Source organism: Parus major, chromosome 18 (genome assembly GCF_001522545.3).
Source record: "Parus major isolate Abel chromosome 18, Parus_major1.1, whole genome shotgun sequence".
NCBI lineage: Eukaryota > Metazoa > Chordata > Aves > Passeriformes > Paridae > Parus > Parus major.
Window position 1 is genome coordinate 6,417,922 of NC_031786.1, and position 21,408 is coordinate 6,439,329.

General features: G+C 44.9%; 3 protein-coding genes across 4 annotated transcripts in view; all 3 read right to left on the reverse strand.

The window, feature by feature from the left end:
- Positions 1–678, reverse strand: part of MIF4GD (MIF4G domain containing) — a 5,685-nt gene extending 5,007 nt beyond the window's left edge. The window contains exon 1 of the mRNA XM_033518765.1: positions 568–678. The gene's annotated coding sequence lies outside the window, so the exon portion shown is untranslated. The remainder of the gene's footprint in view (positions 1–567) is intronic.
- A 113-nt stretch (positions 679–791) lies between these two features.
- Positions 792–9,789, reverse strand: SLC25A19 (solute carrier family 25 member 19). Its single transcript, XM_015646129.1, has 7 exons — positions 9,646–9,789; positions 9,407–9,552; positions 8,766–8,921; positions 7,901–8,071; positions 6,923–7,106; positions 5,663–5,793; positions 792–4,458 (listed from the first exon to the last, which is right to left on the reverse strand). Exons 2-7 carry the CDS (start codon positions 9,530–9,532, stop codon positions 4,258–4,260), a joined length of 969 nt encoding a protein of 322 aa, XP_015501615.1. The 5' UTR covers positions 9,533–9,552; positions 9,646–9,789; the 3' UTR covers positions 792–4,257.
- A 1,291-nt stretch (positions 9,790–11,080) lies between these two features.
- The window catches only part of GRB2 (growth factor receptor bound protein 2), a 41,966-nt gene continuing 31,638 nt past the window's right edge, over positions 11,081–21,408 (reverse strand). For both annotated transcript variants that reach the window (XM_019008525.2, XM_033518606.1), the window contains exons 3-5: positions 17,277–17,399; positions 14,811–14,979; positions 11,081–13,420 (exon numbers count right to left, since the gene is read on the reverse strand). In XM_019008525.2, the coding sequence (XP_018864070.1) occupies positions 13,235–13,420; positions 14,811–14,979; positions 17,277–17,399 (478 nt within the window). In that variant the 3' untranslated portion in view covers positions 11,081–13,234. The remainder of the gene's footprint in view (positions 13,421–14,810; positions 14,980–17,276; positions 17,400–21,408) is intronic.

The following is a 21,408-nucleotide window of genomic DNA, read 5'->3' on the forward strand; positions in this document are numbered from 1 at the left end:
GGCCGGCTGCTCCTCGGCAAACTCCCGGCCTCCCCCGACACCCTCCCGGACACGGCCTCTGCTTTTCCGACTCCAGCCAACGATGGGTCGCGGGCAGCGCTCGCCCCTCTGCCCCGATCCCCAGCGGGGCTGTCCCGGCGCTCTACGCCTGAATTCCGCCCTTCCCTCCGGGCCAGGGCAGGCTGCAGCCGACTGATATAAAAAAATATAGTATAAAAAAAGGAAAGGGAAGATGCACTAAACCAACGTACTGCAACAACAGCTGAGCATGGTATAACACACTTCACGTTTTTCTCTCAAATCTCATCAATTTCATAAGGGAAGATCCAGTAGAAGATGAAGCCTTCATCGAAGAGTAGCCAGGCTGCTGAAACCAGGGAAGGGCTGAGGGAGCACAGAACAAATAGTCTGGGAAGAGTTTCTGTAGCACTGCATGGCCTGGATGGATACAAAGAAAGCCTGAACTCCTCCACCGGGGTGTGAGGCTCAGGACTGGCTACCACAGTTTTAAAACCCCCTCTAGGACACACCAGTGGGACTGGCTGAAAAAAATCCCCCTTGTCTTACCCCTTTTGGTGTAGTCCTCAACAGTGACACCCAGCACAGAAGGTACAGTTCTGTCTCCAGCTGAGGAGCACCCACAAGCCTGCAATGGGAAGAGAAGTCCAAATGGCTCCTGTTGCCCCACGCTCTGGGCCCTGATTATCCTCCCTTTCAGGCAGCAGGAGGGCCACAATGTTCCTTGCAGGGTCCAGCACAAAGAGGAAAAGAATAAACCAGCTGCAGCGAGACAATGCATAACAAAATATTTAATGTACCTTGTGTTAAAGGTAGGCACACTTTGTGTGTTGCGCTCGGACGCTTTCAGGAAACAGCAGCTGCAAAAGATCACTCAGACAACACAGCAAAATGCCACACTTAGAGTTTCTACATCACAAGAGAAACTTAAATCCAAATTAAATATGATCTATTCCAGTCCCAACTGCAAAACATTCATTTCTTGTCAAAAATGATGCTGTGCAGGTCTGGATGAGCATCCTGAGAGTGGGGCTGTCCTAGGAACCCAGTGAGCCAGCCAGCACTGCAGGAGCAGCATGTTCCTCGCAGATCTTGTGCGTCTGAGTCCGGCTCACTGGAGCTGCAAACAACCATGGCACAACTCCTTGCCAATGCTCTGCTTGCTAAAGAGCTTTTGGATGTTCTCATTGTAAAAGGCACTAGAAGAAAACAAATGCAACTGCTGAGCAGCTTGTGAGGTGAACTGCAGGCAAATCCCTGGTGATAGGATTAGCTTGGAAAGAAATCCCAGTGGCCAAAATTGGCCAAGTCTCCCAGCGAGGCATTCACCATATTGAGTCACTTCACACTGAACAGGAGTGCGCAGCTTCCAAGAGCAAATCTGTCCCAGCACCAAGAGAACAAGGTGACTACAGATCTCTCCCATCTCCTGCTCCTCTAATTCTAAGCGATTTAGCTCCTAACAGCATGTGTTTTATCACAGCAGCATGAGAAATAAGACCTGTTCTAGTGCTTCATTCAGCCTCAATCCCACAGAGAAATCAACATTCCTCTTACAGTGCTTTCCCCAGCGAAGTGCACATGAGAAATCTATGAGGGACAGATGCTGCTGATCAGAGATGAAGAAGTGATTGTTGGATGCAGCTCCTAATACTGTTGAGGTTCTCACATCTTTTCTCCCTCTCAGAGGAAGCCCAGATGCCTTTATACACCTCACATTTGTGATTCACAGCCCAAAGGCCTCTGACCAGGGAGTGCTTCTTCCACAGCCTGGCCAGACAGGCACAACTTTAACTCTGGCTTTGCCATTTGTTGGGTGGAGGCAAGCTCAGTTAATGCAGAGTAGAGGAAAAAACGACCCCAGAGAGGAAAAGCTGCTCCATACTCTCTAGTGCTGCCCTCTCTGTGGAGCAGCCAAAGCTGCCCATGCCAGCATCACCCCAAGCTCCACAGCAGCCTCAAGGAACATCATCTTAACAGAGCACAGATCTGCCTGTTCTTTCCTGCTGCTGAGTTCCCAACCAGTTTTCCCCTATTTTGTGTGGTTCAACAGCAGCTCTTTGACAAAAAATGGAAGACGAGTCTTGCAATGTTTAGACAGGATGGATGAATCCCCATTTCCTAAGGAAGCCTAGGTCAGCACTGAACATTTTCTGCTCTGGCCTGTCCCTGCTAACCATGACAGCATTCCTCTCATCAGCAACAAGACAGTAACAAAGTCAACCTGTTTGTGTCTGTTTTGAAGAGACATTTCTCTCCCTCAGAAGGATGTCATGAGGCTGAGTTCATTACTCTTTATCATGTCTTTCCAAGAAGAACAGATGAACAATAAACAAAGGCTAAACATTGCTAAGAAGATTTTGAGGAATCTCAGAAGAGCTTAAGTAACACAGGAAAATGCCAATAGGATTGAGCCACTTGGAGAAACTCCACATTTTCTGCTCTAAACAAAAGTAATTTTTAGAGTATATGCAGCTCTCTCCCTCTTTAAGACTCACATATTGGCCTCCTGCCTGACACTGACACTACTCAATGAACTTAATTTTATGCAGCTCAGTCACCTGCAGTAACTTTGTACTCCAAGATCCCAAACCTGTAACAGACACAAAGTTATTCAGCCTGGGATTGCAAGGAATTTCTCCAGATACCTCAGCCACTAGTCAAACAGCTGTTTTTTAAAAACAGCCTCTGACAACAGCTCAGGATAAGTGAGCAATGCTGATATGCTCAAAATTGCCAGGAGAAGTTTCGTCAATGGAATGGAATTGCTCATGCTGGAATTTGGCCAGACCATTTGGGATTAACACCCTGAATACTGCAAAAGAGCTGGCAAAAGCTCTGTATTAAAAACCATCAAACCATCCTCCAAATAACTGCAGTGCTCGCCTTATCCACCCCTTGCAGATGAGGAACGTGCTTTTGTACGGCAGGGCTGGGAACTCTGCCTCCCACACAGTCCAGCCACACCCTGCTAGGCTTGAAAAAAAAAACAGCATTAAAGAAGAGTAAGAAAGTAATTCTCCTCTTTTCCACTGTTGTGTAAATCAGAGTTGTTGGTAGGTTTTGTCAGTTTTTGTAAGCACTCACAAAACCTTTGAAACTCCAGAAAAATGCTTTTCTACCTCTAATTTAATCACTCATGTGAAACACCACACTCAGCCAACCAATTCCCATTTGATGTTCATTCCTTTCACTTCAGCAAATATTGTCAAAACATTTGCATCTGCTAGCACCAATGCAGGACTGAGGTTCTGAAATATATTTTGAGGCCACTACAGATATACTAGTTAGACACATTCAAAGGTGCAACTAAATAAATAATGATATAAAAATCACTAGTTTACACAGGACTTTCCCTTCATTATTCCAACTTAGAATAATTATTTAACTCCATACAATATTTGTTTATTCACTGCTTTGAAGCAAAGAACCCTGAAGTAAAAAGTGGATTTTGTGCATTGAATCCCCACAGACTGGCCCTCTTAATATGCAGGTTTGCTTGTAGAAGTGTCAGTGAGGCACTGCAAATCTCTAAGAGATGTATGGCCAGACACCCAGGAAGAGAAATGGGAATTCAGTGTACAATCAAGGTCACTGGAGTTAAAGGAAGTCTAGTCCAGCATGATCAGAGAAGATGCTGTGTTGAAGATGACAAAAAATGCTCAGCCAGCAAGTTGTGACCAAGCAGCAGCAGCTGGCAGCAAAGGAAAGGAAAACTGAGGGTTTGTACCCTAACACGGCTTTACCTGACTTCACACCAGAGCAACCTGTGCAACACTGAGACAAGGATCTGGTGCAAACAGCAGGCACAGAGCAAGGGAATAAAGCTGTGCAGATGCAGTGCTAGGAAGTGGTATTTAGTTGGTTAAGCAGCACTAGGCTGGGCCAGAATCCCTCCTCTGGGATCCAGGGCAAGCTTCAGGGATTCACCTGCTTTATTTATTGGGTGCCATTCCAGAGCACAGGCATTGCTAGGGAGTGGTCTGTTGGTTCCCCCTCTCCCCACTAAATGTGCACTGATATCAGAGAAGACAGAAGAAAAGTGCTCTGTTGAACGGCTCCCTGCCAAGCAGTTCAGTGTCTTCAGCAGAACTGCAGTTGCCTTCTCCTTCTGCTTGGTCCCAGGAGGTGATTCCCCACAGGCTAGGGGAGCTCTGGGAGCTCTGACATTTCCAACACGCTCGTGACAGAGCAGTCTCCCCTCCTGAGGATAACAGCAGGCAGCCACACACGTCCCTTTCATCCTTCCTGCCTCTTTGTGCTCTCGGGGCTCTTCATGGCGCACAGGAGGCCGCAGAACAGTTCGTACCAAAAGAAGATGAGGCCAGTGGAGCAGGCAGCCTTCAGCAAGCTGGGAGAGAGGCCCTTGAAGAACCCACCTGGGCCCTCCTCTCGCATGATCTGCCTCATGCAGTCCAGGAAACCCCCATACGTCCGTACCTGGGAGAGAAATGCCAACAAGGTCAAACAAGAAAACTTCAGGACAGCTGGAAAAAACCACAAAGATCCCCAAACTATACCATAGAAACATTATCTTGACATACAGCTTGGATAATATTAAAACTAACTGAAAGTTTCAGAGACTTTAGAGAGAGCAGGATAGAGGAAATGCAGACATTTAGCATCAGCAATGATTTATGCACATCATTCACTGAATGGCTGTAAAACTTCTGTATGCAACAAGAGCATGACTTTAAATTTATGGCACAGGTTTGTGAAGTCATTATTTTATATTGTGCAGCTGCTGTTTTCTATCTCCTTCACTGTCTAAGAAGGAAAAAAAATTGAGTATTCTCACAGGAAGAAAATATAGCTACAGCACTTAGAAGTTTCCAAATTAGCTGTCTGCATGTTGTCATGTTACACTGTACAGTTTTAACATTTTGTGACACATCAATGCTAAGAACAAATTCTGTATCTCACTGCAAGAGGAAAATCATCCAATGCAGTGGGCTGAGACATCAAAATTCTATTCCAGAGTTTCTTCTGATTCCTTCTCAGGACTGGTTTCCTTCTCAGATCTAAGTAATTTTAAGGAAAAGAGAAAATTTCCACATTTCATGGAAAAAAAGAGAAAGTTCCTTGAAAGATCTGTATTTGTCTTCAAGCACATTTCAAGGTGGTAACAAGGGTGTTAAAGAACACCAGAGTATTTAATTTGTTTTGAATTCCAGGCTATTCTCATACATAAAATACATGTTGAACACTTGGTGCCTATTTCTCATGTCAAAATATTAATTGCAGAAGAGAAGCCTGACAGCCAAGTGACTCCAGCACAGAGCCAGTGTCATCCTCTGCTAGTAATTTGGTTCTGAATCAGAAAAAACAAGCTGCAGCTAGAAAAGTAAAGTAAATTAAAACCCCTCTGCTTGCCTGACTTGTCCCTAGCTCCAAGACACAGTTGATGGAGAAGGATAACAAGCCAGAGCACAGGTATGCTGGACAGGTCCCTGCTGGGACCTATCATAAAATAAACCCAGTATGTTCATGTATAAATTCACATTATTAAATTACACCAGTGCTCACTGGGAACTCCCAACCCAGATATGAACTCAACAGGTACCACTGGTGGATTGTCACTGCATTCCAGTGCACTGGACTAGCTCCATGCTCAGGAAAATCCAGCACTTCCAGCATTTCTCACCTGCCCAAAGGCTGCCCGAGCGTGCTCAAAGCCACGCACTTGGAGTCGCTTTTTGACCACATCCAAAGGGTACGTGAGGCTTTTGCTGATGACTCCAGCACAGCTGCCACAGACAAGGTTTTTAACATTGGCTGAGAAGCAGAAAGGAAAAAGAATAGCAGGGAGGGAAAAAAAAGAGTATCATCAGGGAATTCTGATTAAAGACCATAAGAAGTAAGTTAAAAATAATTTTTCACAAGAAGTAAGGTCAAAAAAGTCCTTTGAAGTTACAATCACCTCTTCTGCAATAGTTTCAGCCAAAGAATCTCAAGCTGTATTTTTTCAGGCTTGCAATGTCTGTTGGAATCAGAGGGCGAGCCCCTCTTGGGCCATTACACTGACTTATGGTTTTGCTCTGCTCAAAAAACCCCAATCCCCTGTCACCAGACAACTTGCTGCCAGAGGATGGAAGTTTTCATGCCCCCTCCAAGTAAAAGCCTAGTCACTGGAAATCTTGTACCCTGATGCATTCTGGACTGGAATGTCACAAGCTGACACTGCCTGGTTATTTCAGGCTTGTGGGAAATTAGTTCTGTATTAAGACCTTTTCCTGACAAACATGAGCTCCCAGCACAAAACCACCATCAGCCTCTGCCACCTAAAATTAAATATGCAGGCATGATATTGAAAAGTCTAGTCCCTCTGCTGAAGAAATTCCATTGAGTGACAAAGTCACACTGCTGCTGCATTCCTCTCGCTCAAGGAGGCACAGGTATCTAGAACTGCCAAGGTGGCAGGCTGCATCAGGATGATGTTCTCTTGCAATGGAGCTAGAGATCAACACAAAAACATCAAGAGCCTTAAATTAGAGTAAATGAACCCTCTTCCCTAACAGCTGTGCTGGAATCTGCAGGCATTTCCTTTTTCTTAGGAAATCTAAGTAGTCCCCACAGCACTAATGAAACAGAAGGAGTATGGCAGCACTATCTTCCCACAGTATCAGTAACTGTTAAAGAAAGAGCACCCTGGTCTGTGATGCTTCACTTTCCTATCCACCCACTTCCATCACGCTTATTCCACAATGGAAGCTGTTTGTGAACTCCACTGTACTTGATCTGACATTTCTGTGCAAGGGTAAAAATGAGAGGTGAGGAATCAAAATACTTTTCAGATGTTGCATCAAAAAATGTGAAAGGACTAACAGAGCTTACATCAGCTACCCAAACCAACATTCATCCACTTTCTCTCCTGACTGCAGCCATCACTGTCCCAGGTTCCTACCTCCATTCTTTGCTTCTGCTGGAATCACCCATTTGGAAAACTGCTGCAGGATGTTGTAGAAGAAGAACTGGAAACCAGCATATGGGAAGATAGCAACAAGTGTGGGGGTCAAACCTCTGTAGAAAGTCCGAGGCCCTTCTGTCTGGTACATGGTCACCACTGCATGGCGAAGGTTGGAGTAGATCTGGACAACAAGGAAGAGGCTGAGTGACTTTTCAGTGAACTTAGAAACAGCAAACCAAAGCTCAGGTAATTTTCCAGTAATGGGTATAGGAATTTCCCACTGCCTAAAATACAACTGACTGTCTTCAGCACAAAGTAATAAGCAAGGTGATTTTCCACACCCTCACAATGTTTTCTGTTAAGCCCTTGTGACTTAAAAGAAACAAAGCATGGAGCTGAGTCCTGAGACCACCTGCATCACAAACATGATTATTTTTCTTTTAAGAGTTCTTATCTCCTGCAACACAATTCATATAATACATACTGTAATTCTACTGCAGGCTAAATACAGAAATGGCTCTGATACAAATCTATCTCATTATTACAGACCTAGTTAGCACAGAGACCAATTCTTGTGTAAATAAGAACATAAAACACAGGTGAAAAGTGACTGGTTTCATGTATCATCCCCATCATTATCTAAACATGAGTTTTTGCATGTGAAAAGTTTCAAAAATGCAATGTTCAACAGCTTGGGGAGAGGGTTCTATAAAAAGCCAACAGACAAAGAAAAAATTGAGTTATCCTGTTAAAGACAGTTTCTCCTTTCTGCATCACCTGTCAGGATCAGAAGCAGCAAAACACAATTAGGAAAGCTGTGTCAAGAGCACAGAGGATAACTTGGCAACAGTGCAAACACTGGCTTGTAACAGCACCTGCTCCTTTGTTTTAACCCACAATACTGTGCTTTCAAACCTCTTCAGACCTGTGAAATATTGGTACTGCTATGGATGACAAGATGGAATCTAAGCTCACCTTTGGCTCACCCTGGGCAGCAAAGCGGGTGCGCAGCGTGTCCACAGGCTGCACTGCCACCGTGGCCGTGCAGGCAGCCAGGCCCCCGCACACCAGGTGCACGAAGGAGTCACGGGTGTTGAAGGAGGTGACGTTGTGCACCAGTTCTGTCAGGCTCTCAAATGCCATGAACTTGCAGAAACAAAAGCGCACGGGTCAGGAAGCCGCTCCTTATGACTCACACAGGGCTCCCACTCCTCTCTCATTTCACCAACAGCTCCACCCCTCCCAGCTTGTTACCATCTTCTATGTCCTTCAAAAGCCCTCCCCAACTTGCAATGTATAAAAACCACTAAGCTGCCAGGGGAATGCCCGAGATACTCTGGTGTCTGATACTTCTGCTAATTCTTGCATTTAGAAAAAGTGAAAAACTCATTTTAATATTCTGTGGATCCAAAAGAACGTTTGCAATGTCACAGATATGCTGTCCTTTACCCTTTCAGCCACTGCTCCTAAAGCTTTTAATATTTACAAATTAAGCCTAACAATACTGTGTAAAACACCTTCATCAGCTTCACTGATTTTTTCCTAACCAGTCCCTAGGGTGACAACATGACTAGAAGCAAAAATCTGCCCAGGCTTGGAGCATGAACAGCTAAGCCAAGTGTTGGGAGTAGAGACAGCTTATCTATGACACCAGCTAGAGCTTAGTTTGCTCTTGCTGTGCTCCAGGCTATTCAGCAAGCTCAGGAATATTAACTCAGGAATTATATACCAGCTTTATACAGCTACACAACCTTCCCGCTCCCGAACACAGACGGTCTGAGGGAGCAGAGCCGTGTCCTGTGTACTCACAGTGCGCCCAGGTGATGCCTGGTCCCCTCACCTGAACAGCTCCAAAACCAACTGAAAGGAACTGAGCAGGAACATGGCCCTTCCAGAAGGCTGTCAAGCCCTCCTCCTGGAAGATGCGCTGCACAGCTTGCACAATGCCGTGGTACTTGGCCGTGGGGTTTCTGGAGGAGAGCTGCTCGATCTGGAGCTGAAGGAAATGGGAGAAAATATTTTCAATTTCACACTTCAGCACTGGTTCAAGTGTCTGGTTCAGGAATTCACAACCCTGTCAGCCAGCCAATGCTAAGGGATGACACTGCCTTCCCACATTCAGACCTGACTGGGATGTTATTTATGAAGGGCTCTAAAATAATAAAAACGTGCATGAACACAAAGATAAGCAGGAGGGATGATGGGTGAAATTCAGTCAGAGAGTGGAAGTCATTCACAAGAAGAACAAACTCTGCGAAACACAAGATTCCATTCCCACACAAGTTAGGTTGTATAAATAGAAGTGGTGGACACAAGATAGCCCTAGCTCCTTGCATAGGCTGTACACAGCGAAGGTGAGGGCTAACGAGTGGACTGAGCGCTCTCTGCCTGCACAGGTGAACCGCTCACCCAGGACCGGATCAGTTCTGCTCCTTGACAGGCTCCTCATCCCCGCCCCCGGGCACGCCGCGAGCGAGGTACCTGAAAGCGGATCTTGAGGACATCCAAGGGGCTGACAAGGACCCGAGTGACCAAGCCAGACGCTGATCCCGCTACAGCCGCTTCCGCCGTGGACACGCACTTGGCTTCGGGGTCGTAACCCACCATGCCTGCCGGCTGTCCCCAGCCTGGCCAGGGGCACACAGGGGAACTGAGCCCCACCCACACTCAGCCCCCACCCCACAGTCCCCTCACGGGAAGGCCCACAGCCCCCTCCTCACCCCACGGGACACACAGATGCCCCTCTGCACAACTCCCTCTGGCCCGCAGCTCCCGGCCCCGCCCGTGGCGGCCACCGGCGGGGGCTCCGAGCCGAGCCCGGTGGGAGCGGGGCGGTCCGGCCTTGGGCCGACTCCCGCGCGCCGCCTCACCCGCTGCCGCCGGCTCCGCACTGCGCCTGCGCACCGCGGGGGCCGCCGGGAGATGTAGTCCCGGGAACGGCCACCACGGCCGCAACACGCGCGGGATGGGGCGTTCACAGAACCACGGGATCAGCGGGGCTGGACAACACCTGAGAGCACGGGGTCCAACCCGTGAAACAACATCTCCTTGTCAGCCAGACCATGACACCTGAGAGCACGGGGTCCAACCCGTGAAACAACATCTCCTTGTCAGCCAGACCATGGCACTGAGTGCCACATCCAGTCTTTCGTCAGACGCCCCCAGGGACAGTGACAACTCCCTGGGCAGCCCATTCCAATGTCTAATTACTCTTTCAATAAAAAAATTTTTCCTAATGTCCAACCTAAAGCTCCCCTGGTGCAGCTCATGCCCTGTCACTTGTTACCTGAGAGAAGAGCCTGACTTCCACCTAACTGCACCCTCTTATCAGGGAGCTGTAGAGAACAAAAAGGTCATCCCTGGACTTTCCCTTCTCCGAGTTAAACAACCCCAGCTCTCTCAGCCACTCCTCAACACACTTGTGATCCGGCCTCTTCCCCAGCTCTGTTGCCCTTCTCTGGTCCCATGAGCCGGGGCTGTGAGAGGAAGGTCAGCATGCACTGCTCCCACGGCCACCTCCATCTCACACAACCACAGACCAACAAACCTCCTCTCGTCTCAGCAAAGCATAGGGGAAGCAAGACTTTCTAAACAACCTAAGGTACAGTAAAACACACTTCGTGCAACATGTTCTGCTACAGCATTACAAAAAAAGCCAAGTGCTTCAAGCCACACTGTGAATTTTCCATACTGACTTCTGGCACAAAGAAAGAAAAATAAAGAACTAATCACAGGAATTTCCAGGCATTTCCACCTTGACATCATCAGTATTTAAAGCATAATAACTAAGAGCAATTGTTTAAAAAAACAGTCCAAACTCCCATGTAGGCATTTTCCTATTGTATGTTAAAATTGTATTGTTAAAATTCCTGCTCACAGGTACTTTCTGACCATTAGCAAAGGCTGGGGAGAAGCTGCAGAGCTGTCCACACACCCCGTTAGCTCCACAGAGCCATCCTTCTTTAGGTAACCGAAGGGAAAACAATCTGCAGGGCCCTGATGGAACAGAGCCAAAGCCACAGCAGCCTGAGCCTGGTAGCTGTGCTTAACACCAGCCCAACACCCACCTCCCCCTTTTAGCAAAAGCCTCCAGAAGTGTTTGAACTACAAGCTTAGTCATAGTTTGGTCAGTTAACTGAAATAACAGACAGATGCTCAAGTGAAGAATTCAATGTATATTTATTATTCACAGTTAATTACTATCTACCAAATGCTGCTGCAGAGTTAAAGGATTAAGTACATAGGCCTTTTTTTTTAATTAAACACGGAAAATTTTTTTAATATATATACACACACAAGACATATGTCTGCAAGGCTGCATGATATACACCAATTCCAAAATAAGGAAACAATCAAATGGTCCAGGTGTAGAATGCCATAGATTCCTTTTCCAATCACTTTACAAAGTGGGAAGAAAGTGAGTGACAGCTAGCAAGGAGAGGGGGAAAATTAATACTCTACAGGGTAGCTCTCTCTTTCATTTGCTGGAAAATCAAAATGTAAGGCAGAGTCCATCTCAGGAGTAAAACTTTTGTAACACTACAAAAAAAGGCACCCTCCAACAAAAGATTGCCCATGCTGAGGCAGGGCTGGAGATCTCTCCTGCAGGTTGGGATGTGTTGGTGGGGTGAAGGGATCCAGCCAAAGGGCCACCAAAGGAAAAAACACAACTGAAGATTGGCACAGAGAGCGCTGTGGGCTGATTGCTTTCCTTCTGTCCAATTTAATGTCACACTGCTCTGGTGAGGAGCAAAGGGCCACCAGAAACCCCCCGGGGGTGCAGGGTGGGGAGAACAGTCACACACAGCCTGCTGTGAACGGGAGCGGGTGGGGAGCTACTTCAACAGGAACACTGACCTGAGGAGGGAGGAGAGACTGGAGAACAGGGAAGCCAACTCCACTTCTCAAGAGCAACACGACTGCAAATACTGCCTATCCAGGCCGAGGAGACAGGCTGATCACATGCATCACGTAGAAACATTCACTAAGAGCGTAAAGTTTTTTTCAAGCACTATTTCTTGAGGTTTCTCTGCATTATGAAGTTTTCCACCAAAGGAATGTACATTTTGTAGGACATCTGAGGGCTATTGTTTTTCAAATTCCCCCCTTAACCCTCCCTCCCCAAAATACTTTTCCTTGTTTTCCCTCATCATAACTTTCCCCTTTCTCTTACTTCTTTTGAGGCTCCTGGTTGCAGCTCTCCAACTCTGAGCAGCCTAAGTTGCCACCTGAATGCCTTGATTTTATTTTCCTTGAAATAAGGGAAGTTGAACGGTAAGACAAATCTGAAGATTAAAGCTCCATCTCTGTAGATTTTTCTCAAGTGTCCATTGATAAAACCACCCTCCTTTGCCCCCTTCCCCCAAAGTATTTATTTACACATAGGCAGAAAAAAACCCCTCTGAAAAGCTCTGGACTGTCCTTTTAACTTAAAAAATAATAAAAAACGAAAATAAGGGGAAGGCACTATGGAAAAAATTACAGAATGTGCTCAACCGTACACCTTTAAGAAAAAACAAATAAGCTGTCAGCACAGCATTAATAGACTTCAGTTGTACGTTGGAGTTTCTCAAAGCAGCTCTGTGACTCCAAAGTAAAAAATAGAACAAAAAGCCACACAACTCTTCTCCCTTCCTCTGTTTGGAAGCTGCTGAGCTTCAGAAGAAAGTGCCAAAGGAGAAGAGACAATAAAAATTAGATTAACACCTCATCTTTCCCAGGCAAGAAATGCTGAATGTTGAAGGCAAAAGCAGAAACTGATGATTTTTGTTTTTTTTAAAGGCAGGACTGTGGATTTGGTTCTTCTCTCATGTCCCTTCAAGTCAAATGAAGACCGTTTGCAGAGAGAGAAAATACCAGCAGAGTTTCTCCCTTTTCCTTTAACTGCATGGCTAGGACTTTATATGGCATTAAAACTTCATGCACTGATGGACAGAGGAGGAGGGGAAAACAAGAAGAGTTGTGGTGGTGAGACCTTAAGTGACCTTAAAACACTCATTCGCAACAAGAGTGAATAAAAGGGGATAACCCAAGAGCAGCTGAGGAAATTTGTTATTTTCATTTTTTTTTCTCTCTCTCTCCTTTTTTATTTTTCTTTTTTTTTTTTCCTTTAAGTTAAGTTTTGGTGTGTAAGTTGAACTCTTCCCCCCCGCCCCTGAAGTTCCATACTGAGGGAAGGAGGACCACCTCACGGTGAAAGGTGACTCCGGTTTTACCGCCGTGTGATTTTTAGGTCACTGGCTGCAGTTAGGCTCTGTATGTGTATTTACTGTTTCTCTGGTTTCCTTAAATAATCTCTAATATTTATCTCTAGATGTTCCGATTCACTGGGGTCACGTAGTTGCGTGGGAACATGCCCGTCTGTCCGCGGCACGCTCCCTTCCACCAGTTGGGGTCAGAATTGTCAAGGACTTGGATAAAGTCTCCGCGATGGAAGCCCAGCTCTCCTTCCTCTTGGGGATCAAAATCAAACAGGGCCTGAACATATGTTGGTTGCTGAAAGGGGAAGGAGAAACATAGAGACAATGAGAATCACCCACAGCACTCCAGACACCTGCTCCCATGGGCAGGAGCTGTCTTACACCACAGATTAACAATAAACATTTGGGCTGTTCCCTTTCCCTGCAAGCCAGCTCCCAGCAGGCTCCAACAAGGTGCTAAAACAGCAAAGGACAGGCTATAGAACACCTCAGAGAAATGCCAAGTTTCTGTGGAAGAGCTGAAATAGAGCAGATGATTCTGATGCTTTTCAAGTATTTTTCATGCTTTGTGGCCTATTGTAAATCTGTGATTGTAATACAATAATATTGCTGTTTACTTGTCCTGTTTTTATACTTGACAGCAGAAATATTATTGATCTACACAAAGTTACCCTTAAAAACTGGATGCTGACATTTTACATACTTTCCTTAACTCTTCTGTCACAGAACATTTTGCCTGGTAGCAAGTCTTCCTTTCTGATGGAAAAGCTAACAGTTCATTTAAAATACATCTGCAGTCTTAAAATCATGAGGGCAGGACGTCTCTTCATGCTTGTCCTTTTCAGGCAGCTGTTTTCTCACCCTCTGTTTATCCCTGACCTGGCAGTGCAGAGCCAAGCGTTAAATTCAGACAAACTGTGACAAAGTTGCCTGTGGCACCTGGACAGCTGCACAAACTCCACACCCCTTGTCTTCAGGCTAGAACCACAGTGGTGTACAAGAAAGCAAAAGGATTTACCCAGAACTGATAAAACATGCAGTTACATGAAATATGACGCTCTGATTGACTTGGGAAATGGAACAAAATAAGGAGTTGGATATACACAAGATGCTCTGCTGGCACTTCATGACAGTTTTTGGATTCTCTTCACACTGGCTAGATCCAAACCAGAGATGCTCCAAATGCTGTAAACACCTCTTCAGGAAAGCCCAGAATCACAGTCTCACTGAGGGCTGCACTTCTGGCTACGACCAGGGATAAATCAGAACAGAATCACAGAATTGTTTAGGTTGAAGAAAACCTTCTAAAGATCACCAAGTCCAGCCATTAATCCAGCCCTTCCCTATCCTTTCTTACTGTGCTCTATAACAGGAGCAAATCCATTTTTAATTCACAGGAATCAGATGATCTTCCTGCAACAGAATCCATAAACATTACAACAAGTCAAACATTCAAGCAGCAACAATAATTTTGCCTCAACTCCAGGGAGACCAGGAATGCAGGTAGGCTTTGCACAAGAATGCAGCTTATTTACCAGTAAAATGCTGACTGCAGGATCTAAGGATACACTTCCACAGGTAAAAAAAAAATCAGTAAGCTTCCTTCTTACTCTAAAATGCAATCCCACTTCAGACTGTGGTTGTAATAACATGACCAGGGCACTCTACAGGGACTCTTCTCTTACCTGTGGCACCTGCTCAATGTCCCGGAGAAATATTTGCTGGTTCCTTGAGACAGATGTGGATCTGTGATAATCTACCAGCTCGTTCAAAGAATTGAACTTCACCACCCAAAGGAAATACTTGCCAGCCCCATCTCTAAGCACCTTGAAGTGCTGCACATCATTTCCAAACCTGTGTGGAAAGAATGAAGAACATTATTAACACATTATTAACCACAGAGAACTCCTTTTGGGATCATCAACACAAAGTTTGGAACAAAAAGGTCTTCAGTGTACAGTGAAAACTGTCAATGACATTGATAACATAGATACAGTCCCACAGCTGGCATCACATGTAGTTCTTGATATATGTTACATATGCTGTCACCTGTGTCACTGAAGGTGGTGCAGAATCCCAAGGACAAATTCTGGGGACTTTGCAAGGTCATAGTAAATAGCTGCACCCTGGTGCTTTCCACTTGACATCCCCAAACAGGGCTGCCAGTCAAACAGCACAAACACTCTGGTTTAGCTCTTCACACACAGCAGTTTCACAGCTGACTTGAGCCATTCTCAGTCTGTGCTACTCTTGCCATGGTTCTCTGGCTCTCACAGCCCCAGTCCCTCCCTCCCACAGCACCACTGGATATGTGCAACAATGCAATGCATAAGCATCAGTCCCATTACAGGCAAATTCCTGGGAAAACACTGCCACAGGGAGGGTAGAATTGGCTCTTTTGGCAACCAGCATGGACTTGTGCAAAGGACTCTCTTATGAAACAAAGACTTTGTGGTCTTTAAAAAAAGCCCAAAACAAAATGTAACAGTAAAAAAATCCCCTCAAACCCCAAAATGTTCAATGATGATGCTGCACACATAAAGCAGCCACTTCAATTCCATGTTAACAATTTTTTCTGAAAAATGATGGCATTCAATTGAAGCTACATTTGCAATGGTTTTACTCTGCATAAAGAGGAACTCTGGAGAGGTCCACTGGGATTTTCCAGATTTACAGCACATTGCTATTTTTACTTCAGCCTGAAACACTGAGAATGGAAAACAGCTGATCCCCCCTGGCATGCATGGCTCCTATACATCATTGAGGAAAGCAGACACTGCCTTGAAAAAACTCTGGGGTGTTGCCTCTGCTCTGCCTTCCTCAACCTCTGAGCTTCTCACCATTTCAAATCCTACAGATTACTGTTTAGGTAAAGGACTTTCCTAAACTATACACACAGGAAAAACCACCCAAGACATTACCACCAGATGGCAACACCAGGCTGAACAGGCAGGCTCAGCTATGCCATTGTAACTTCCTGTTTCTTAAAGGAATGCACTTTCTGCAATTGAAGCTTCCATTCATATCTAATATTCCAGCCCAGATGATTCTATCCAAGACAGAAATATAAACATCTCTAAAATCAGTGGCTTTAATCAGTTTCCTGGAATGACCCAGTGCTGCTGTACAGAAGGACAAAAATTTGGTTACAAACCAAAGATGACCAGAAAAAAAGAAACAAGTCATGTTGAGACAGATCACTGACAGCCACAGAAAACACAGCCAGCTGGAAATGTGCATGAATAATAAAAAATGTTGTAAGGATTCTAAAGAAAATCTTGTTTATTTATGGTAGAAAAGGGGAAGATTAGAGAAAGTAATTAAAAAACAAAAAAGCCAAAATCAACTGAGGACAGATTCACTTCCACCCCCATCCTACATTAAATTACTTCACATACCTTTTCAAGTTTCTAAAACCTGTATTTGAGTGACTTTAGATCAGAGAATCACAGAATTGCTTGTGCTGGAAATCACCTAAGGATCACCTCATTCCAATTCTCTTCCTATGGATAGGGATACCTTCCAATAGACCAGGTTGCTCCAAGCCCTGTCCAATCTGGCATTTAATATTTCCAGGGATAGGGCAGGCACAGCTGCTTTGGGCAACCTGTGCCAGGGCCTCCCCACCATCAGAGAGAAGAATTTCTTCCTAACCCATGTGGAATATACTTGAAAGAGTTCAAAAGGACCTCCATGTTTCACAGCATCGTGTCCCAGTGCTAGTCAGTGGGAATATCACCGAAGCATGTGCTAAGCAGAGAAAAACATACTTGCAAATGTACTACACAGAAAGACAAAGTAATAACTTGCACTGCAGAGGAGGAATGAAGGAAGATGGGAGGTTGTCCACAATGGGTGCTTTGTGGCTGTAAGATGGAGGAGTGGGATCCACAGAGAAGCCACCAGACAGTGCCTGGGCCTGTGTGAGCCACGTGCCACCAGGTCAGTCCTGTGGGCTCACTGCAAACCGAAGCAAAAATGTTTGCTCTGTTAGAGAGGGAAAAAATATCACTAGAAGAACAGGAATGCTATAGGGCATCTGTGAGATTATTCCTGCTCCTCAGCATTGACAATCACCTGCCCTTGACTCAGCAGTCCAAAGGAGCAGCCGATGGCTGATTAACACACAATTGCTCCTGGGCACGACTTACTTGACTGAGAGGGAGAAGTCCCCGGGAGCACTCTCACTCTCTCTGATGAGGAAGGCACCATCGTGTCTCTGTTTGCCCAGCATTTCTTCAGCCTTCGCTCGGGGAATCTTTCCAAAAAACCACCTGTGTGGGGAGGAAAAGAAAACAACAGGAAAAGTTACAAATTTTAATCCATTCATGGAAGAGCCCGAAACACCACTCTGGAAACAAGACCTCGTCTGTGCACTGCCCCATCCTGCACATGTGTAAAGTGCATTTTGTATCTAAATCAATTTCTTGTCTCTTTCAGATCAGGTGGTAAGACACATCTACTTCAGTAGAGAGAATCAGTATCTTCATGCAGTAGCTGTTTGCTCCTGCAGCCCAGAGTACAGTCTCTGAGCCCTACCAGAGTCCTATAGTCCAAGACAAGTATCATCTGTCAGAAAGATGAGGCAGGTGCCAGGACTGCAGTTACACACAGACCCAGTGAGAAAAGCTCCCTCAAGGTCTCTCTGCTCCACTGCAGAGGAGTGCTGAGCTAGGCATGGACTCTGTTCCAGAAAAGATGCTGATGACACTTGTTTCAGGAACCTCTTTTCTTGCTTTCTCCCACAGACAGGACAATCCAGCAGCTTTCATAGGAGGAGTCACATGAAGTAGCTGCCTCATGCAAACCACATCCAAAATTCCCACCAGCCACAAGCTGACCAGGATATCAAGGCTGAACCTACCTCAGGCCACTGGATCATCAGCACTGACCAACAGCCTGGTCATGGGACCCTTGCCCCCATTTACATTTGCACTTCCACACTAATCCAAGATTAAAGGCAAAGAAGGGATGACTGGTAGGTCACATGGCATGAGAAAAGCAGAAGCATCTTCACAACAAAAAAGCAGAGCTTTCAGCTCTGAGGAACAGATCACACAGGACAGCAGCACTTATCACACCCACACCCACAAAGATGACTGACCTTCGAGGAGAGCATTTCATAACAAGAGCTCCACTCACACAGCCCACTGCCTGCAGTGAAGGTTTTGCTGCAGCAACAAGGCAGGAGTTGCAGAATCCTTCCAGAAACAGTCATTCTTAAGAGAAGCTGGAGATCTTGTGACGTCAAAAAGTCACCAGATCTTTCTCTCTAAGGAGACACTACCTCTAGAGCTGAAGAAGGACTGATTACTTGGTTACCAAACACACTTTACTTGCTTGAAACTCTTGTGTACTTTTTATCCCCTGAGATGACAATGAAAAGCTTCCTCCCTCAACCATCCGATTTCCAGTGATCAAAAATTTCATGGCATTTTGTACATTCTGGGTGATTTAGCACCTGTGCTGCTTCTTGGTACCTGAGGTGAGGTGGTGTCAGACTACCTGCCCCTCACTGCACTCTGCTGCCCACAAAAATCAACCAAGAGAAACTATTAAGTGAAACTCCTTCAGAATTCAAAGGTAGTATTTAATTCCCTGGGCTTTTGGCACTACTGTCAGAAAGACAAGGAAGTCCTGAATTTTCTCTCTGCCAAATGCTGCTTAAAGCAAGCTTTATATTATGATTTTAGATATTTCACCGTATTTATTGTTTATGAAGTGCCTTAGTTCTGTTTAGTTCTCAAATAATTCTCAGCTACTCATGCGACAAAGTCTCATCTTAAATACAAACAAAAAACAACTTCACCTTTCTCTGTAAAGTAAGAAGGAAAGCCTGAAAGAGCTTAATAGAATCCCTTCCGAAGCCTCAACAGTTTACCTGTTTTCCCCCTAAATTTTACTGAATCACTACAAAGTAGAAATGTACTATTCTTTTAAAAGAAATAACACTTCCAAAGTGACAGTGCCAAACTACCTAAGTTTTCTGTTTTGAGCTTCCTGGCAGTTTTATAGCTTTACTGCCACATTAGCCAGAGTGTAAGAACTTGAATGAAATGAAAACCCCAAAGATGAAACAATGTTACTTTGCAGGACTACCGTCTCCTTAAGAACATAGGTAAAAAGCAGAAGTGTTGTGCACCTATCTTTGCTACAGAATGTCTGAAAAAATTAACAGACATCACAGCATGTCAAAAATCACTTATGGAGAATTAGGCAAAGTGACAACTACATTCCCACAACTTTTCTTCTGAATGGCTAAGCCTGATAAATCTTGACTCCAACAAGCTCTGTAATGCAGGTAAACCTCATCCTGTCAGCACTGCAGAACCAAATGCAGGGATTCCTGCTGATGCTGCACAGCCAGAGCGAGCTGCACTGATTGTACAGCAGAGGTTCTCATCGCTTCCAGCCTCCCCTCAATCGGCACTTTGGCAATTCCTTCGGCTTCACTTCACTTGGCCAAGTTCCTCCACAGAAATTACAATACTGCAAAGTGAGATTTCAGCAATATCCCCAGGAGAAGCTGAGAACAAACACAAAGACCTGAAATACCCTGGATCAGATCCATGGTGTGTTTCATCAACAGCAAAATCTTGTCCTGCCCCCTTCAAGAGCCATGTGTTGCTGTACCTCCACAGTAACCTCCCTGCCCAGAGCCCTCCTGTAGCTCTTCTTTGTCCTGTCTAGTTCTGTCCAGTCTTTGCTCTGTTAATTGGGGTGGCAATTCAGATTAACCCTTCAGGTTAATCCCCAGGTGAGTCTGGTCACTGAGAGGTGCAACATTTTCCTTTCAGCTTCATTTGCACCAGCAAATGTAGTTATAAAGTGATCTATAAGATTTGCAAAATGCAAGTAAGGAGAAACACTGCATTTAATACCAGCTGTGCAGTTGGAAGATTTAAGTCTTGGATCCCAGGACAGGATTTAAAGCCATATTCAGCTGCTTTCTTTCCAAAACCTCTTGAAAACAATTTGATGATAGTCTGAGTAAAAGGAACATTCTTTTTCTCACTGCTCAGCTGCCTGCAGTTTGCTTTTTGTATGACCTGTATGACTAGAGAGTTCTGCACTACAGCTAAGCCAACATTATGCTATAAAAACTTTTGCATAATTTCCCAGGGTTGTTAAAATGCAGTAGTTAAGACTCCCAGCATTGCTGACACATGGCACTGCCTCCATCCAGATGCCATCAGCGGTTTAAAACATTTTCAGATAAGATCAAATTAACTATGCTTAAAAACCAATACCAAATTCACCCACTTGCAGGCTCAAATGTTGTTCATTCCCTTTTGATATAAAATGTGAAAAACTGACAGCTCTGTTCCTCTAAAACAAAATACCATGGAGGATCACAGAATAAACTGATCATCATAGGAGACATCACTGCAGGATAACTCAAATGCCTGGAAAATTGTAATGAGAAAGTACAAGCACCAAATCAATGTGAGAGAAATTGCAATGTGGATTTGTGATCCCCAGTGGACTGATACAGTCAAGGTAAACCAGACATGTTACTACAGAAAACAAGGCTTTAAACAATTTCAGAATTTTCTGTGTCCTTGCTTCACTTCCCACTTGGCTGCCCTTAAGTATGACACCTCTTCTTCCTTGTTGGGGCCAAGCCCTCAGAAGCTTCCTTCTGCTATTTCAAAAAGGTCCTTAGAAAAATAATTCTTGATTGCATTTAACTGCAATATCTTCATTATATAATGACAGTCACCACTTACATAAATCATCAGTTTTTGTGAGCAAATGAAATGCTACAGCTCCTTGTAAAACCCGTGATTACACGTTTTGCTTCTCCCTCATAAACCTTCCTTTGAATCTGTTACCCAGAGCTTGCTGTTTTTGTTCAGATGTTGCAGGATCTCAAAGGTAGGCAGAACCAAAGTTTAGCAAAAGACAGCAGAAACACATGAACTGACACAAAGAAAATACCCAGTCATGAAATACTACAGTTTTCATATGCTGGGTTCATTACACCTAGGGGGAAAGGTTCAAAGTAGTTACTCAAACACAGCTCTCCGGAGCAGCAGTTCAAGCCAACAATGCTTGTGTAACAGCACTTTGAGGTCAGGCTGTTTTGTGAAGAAGGTGTTGGACCAGATGACTATTACAGGTCCTGTCCAACCTTAACAACTATGATTTTATGCTCAGGGTGTGACAGACATACTACAAGTTCAGCTCCAAATACCCTTCATCTTTTGCAGAGCAAAATGCCATGATTTTCACTCTTAGCTGCTCAGTACATAAAACTGAGAATCATCACAAGATCAAAGG

Coding starts and splice junctions, on each gene's coding strand:
- SLC25A19 (XM_015646129.1), bottom strand. CDS start 9,532: ATGGTGGGTTACGACCCCGAAGCCAAGTGCGTGTCCACGGCGGAAGCG. Junction 7,107..7,900: donor CTGCCCAGGGTGAGCCAAAG/GTGAGCTTAGAT, acceptor CTTGTTGTCCAG/ATCTACTCCAACCTTCGCCA. Junction 4,459..5,662: donor CTCGGGCAGCCTTTGGGCAG/GTGAGAAATGCT, acceptor TTTCTCTCCCAG/GTACGGACGTATGGGGGTTT.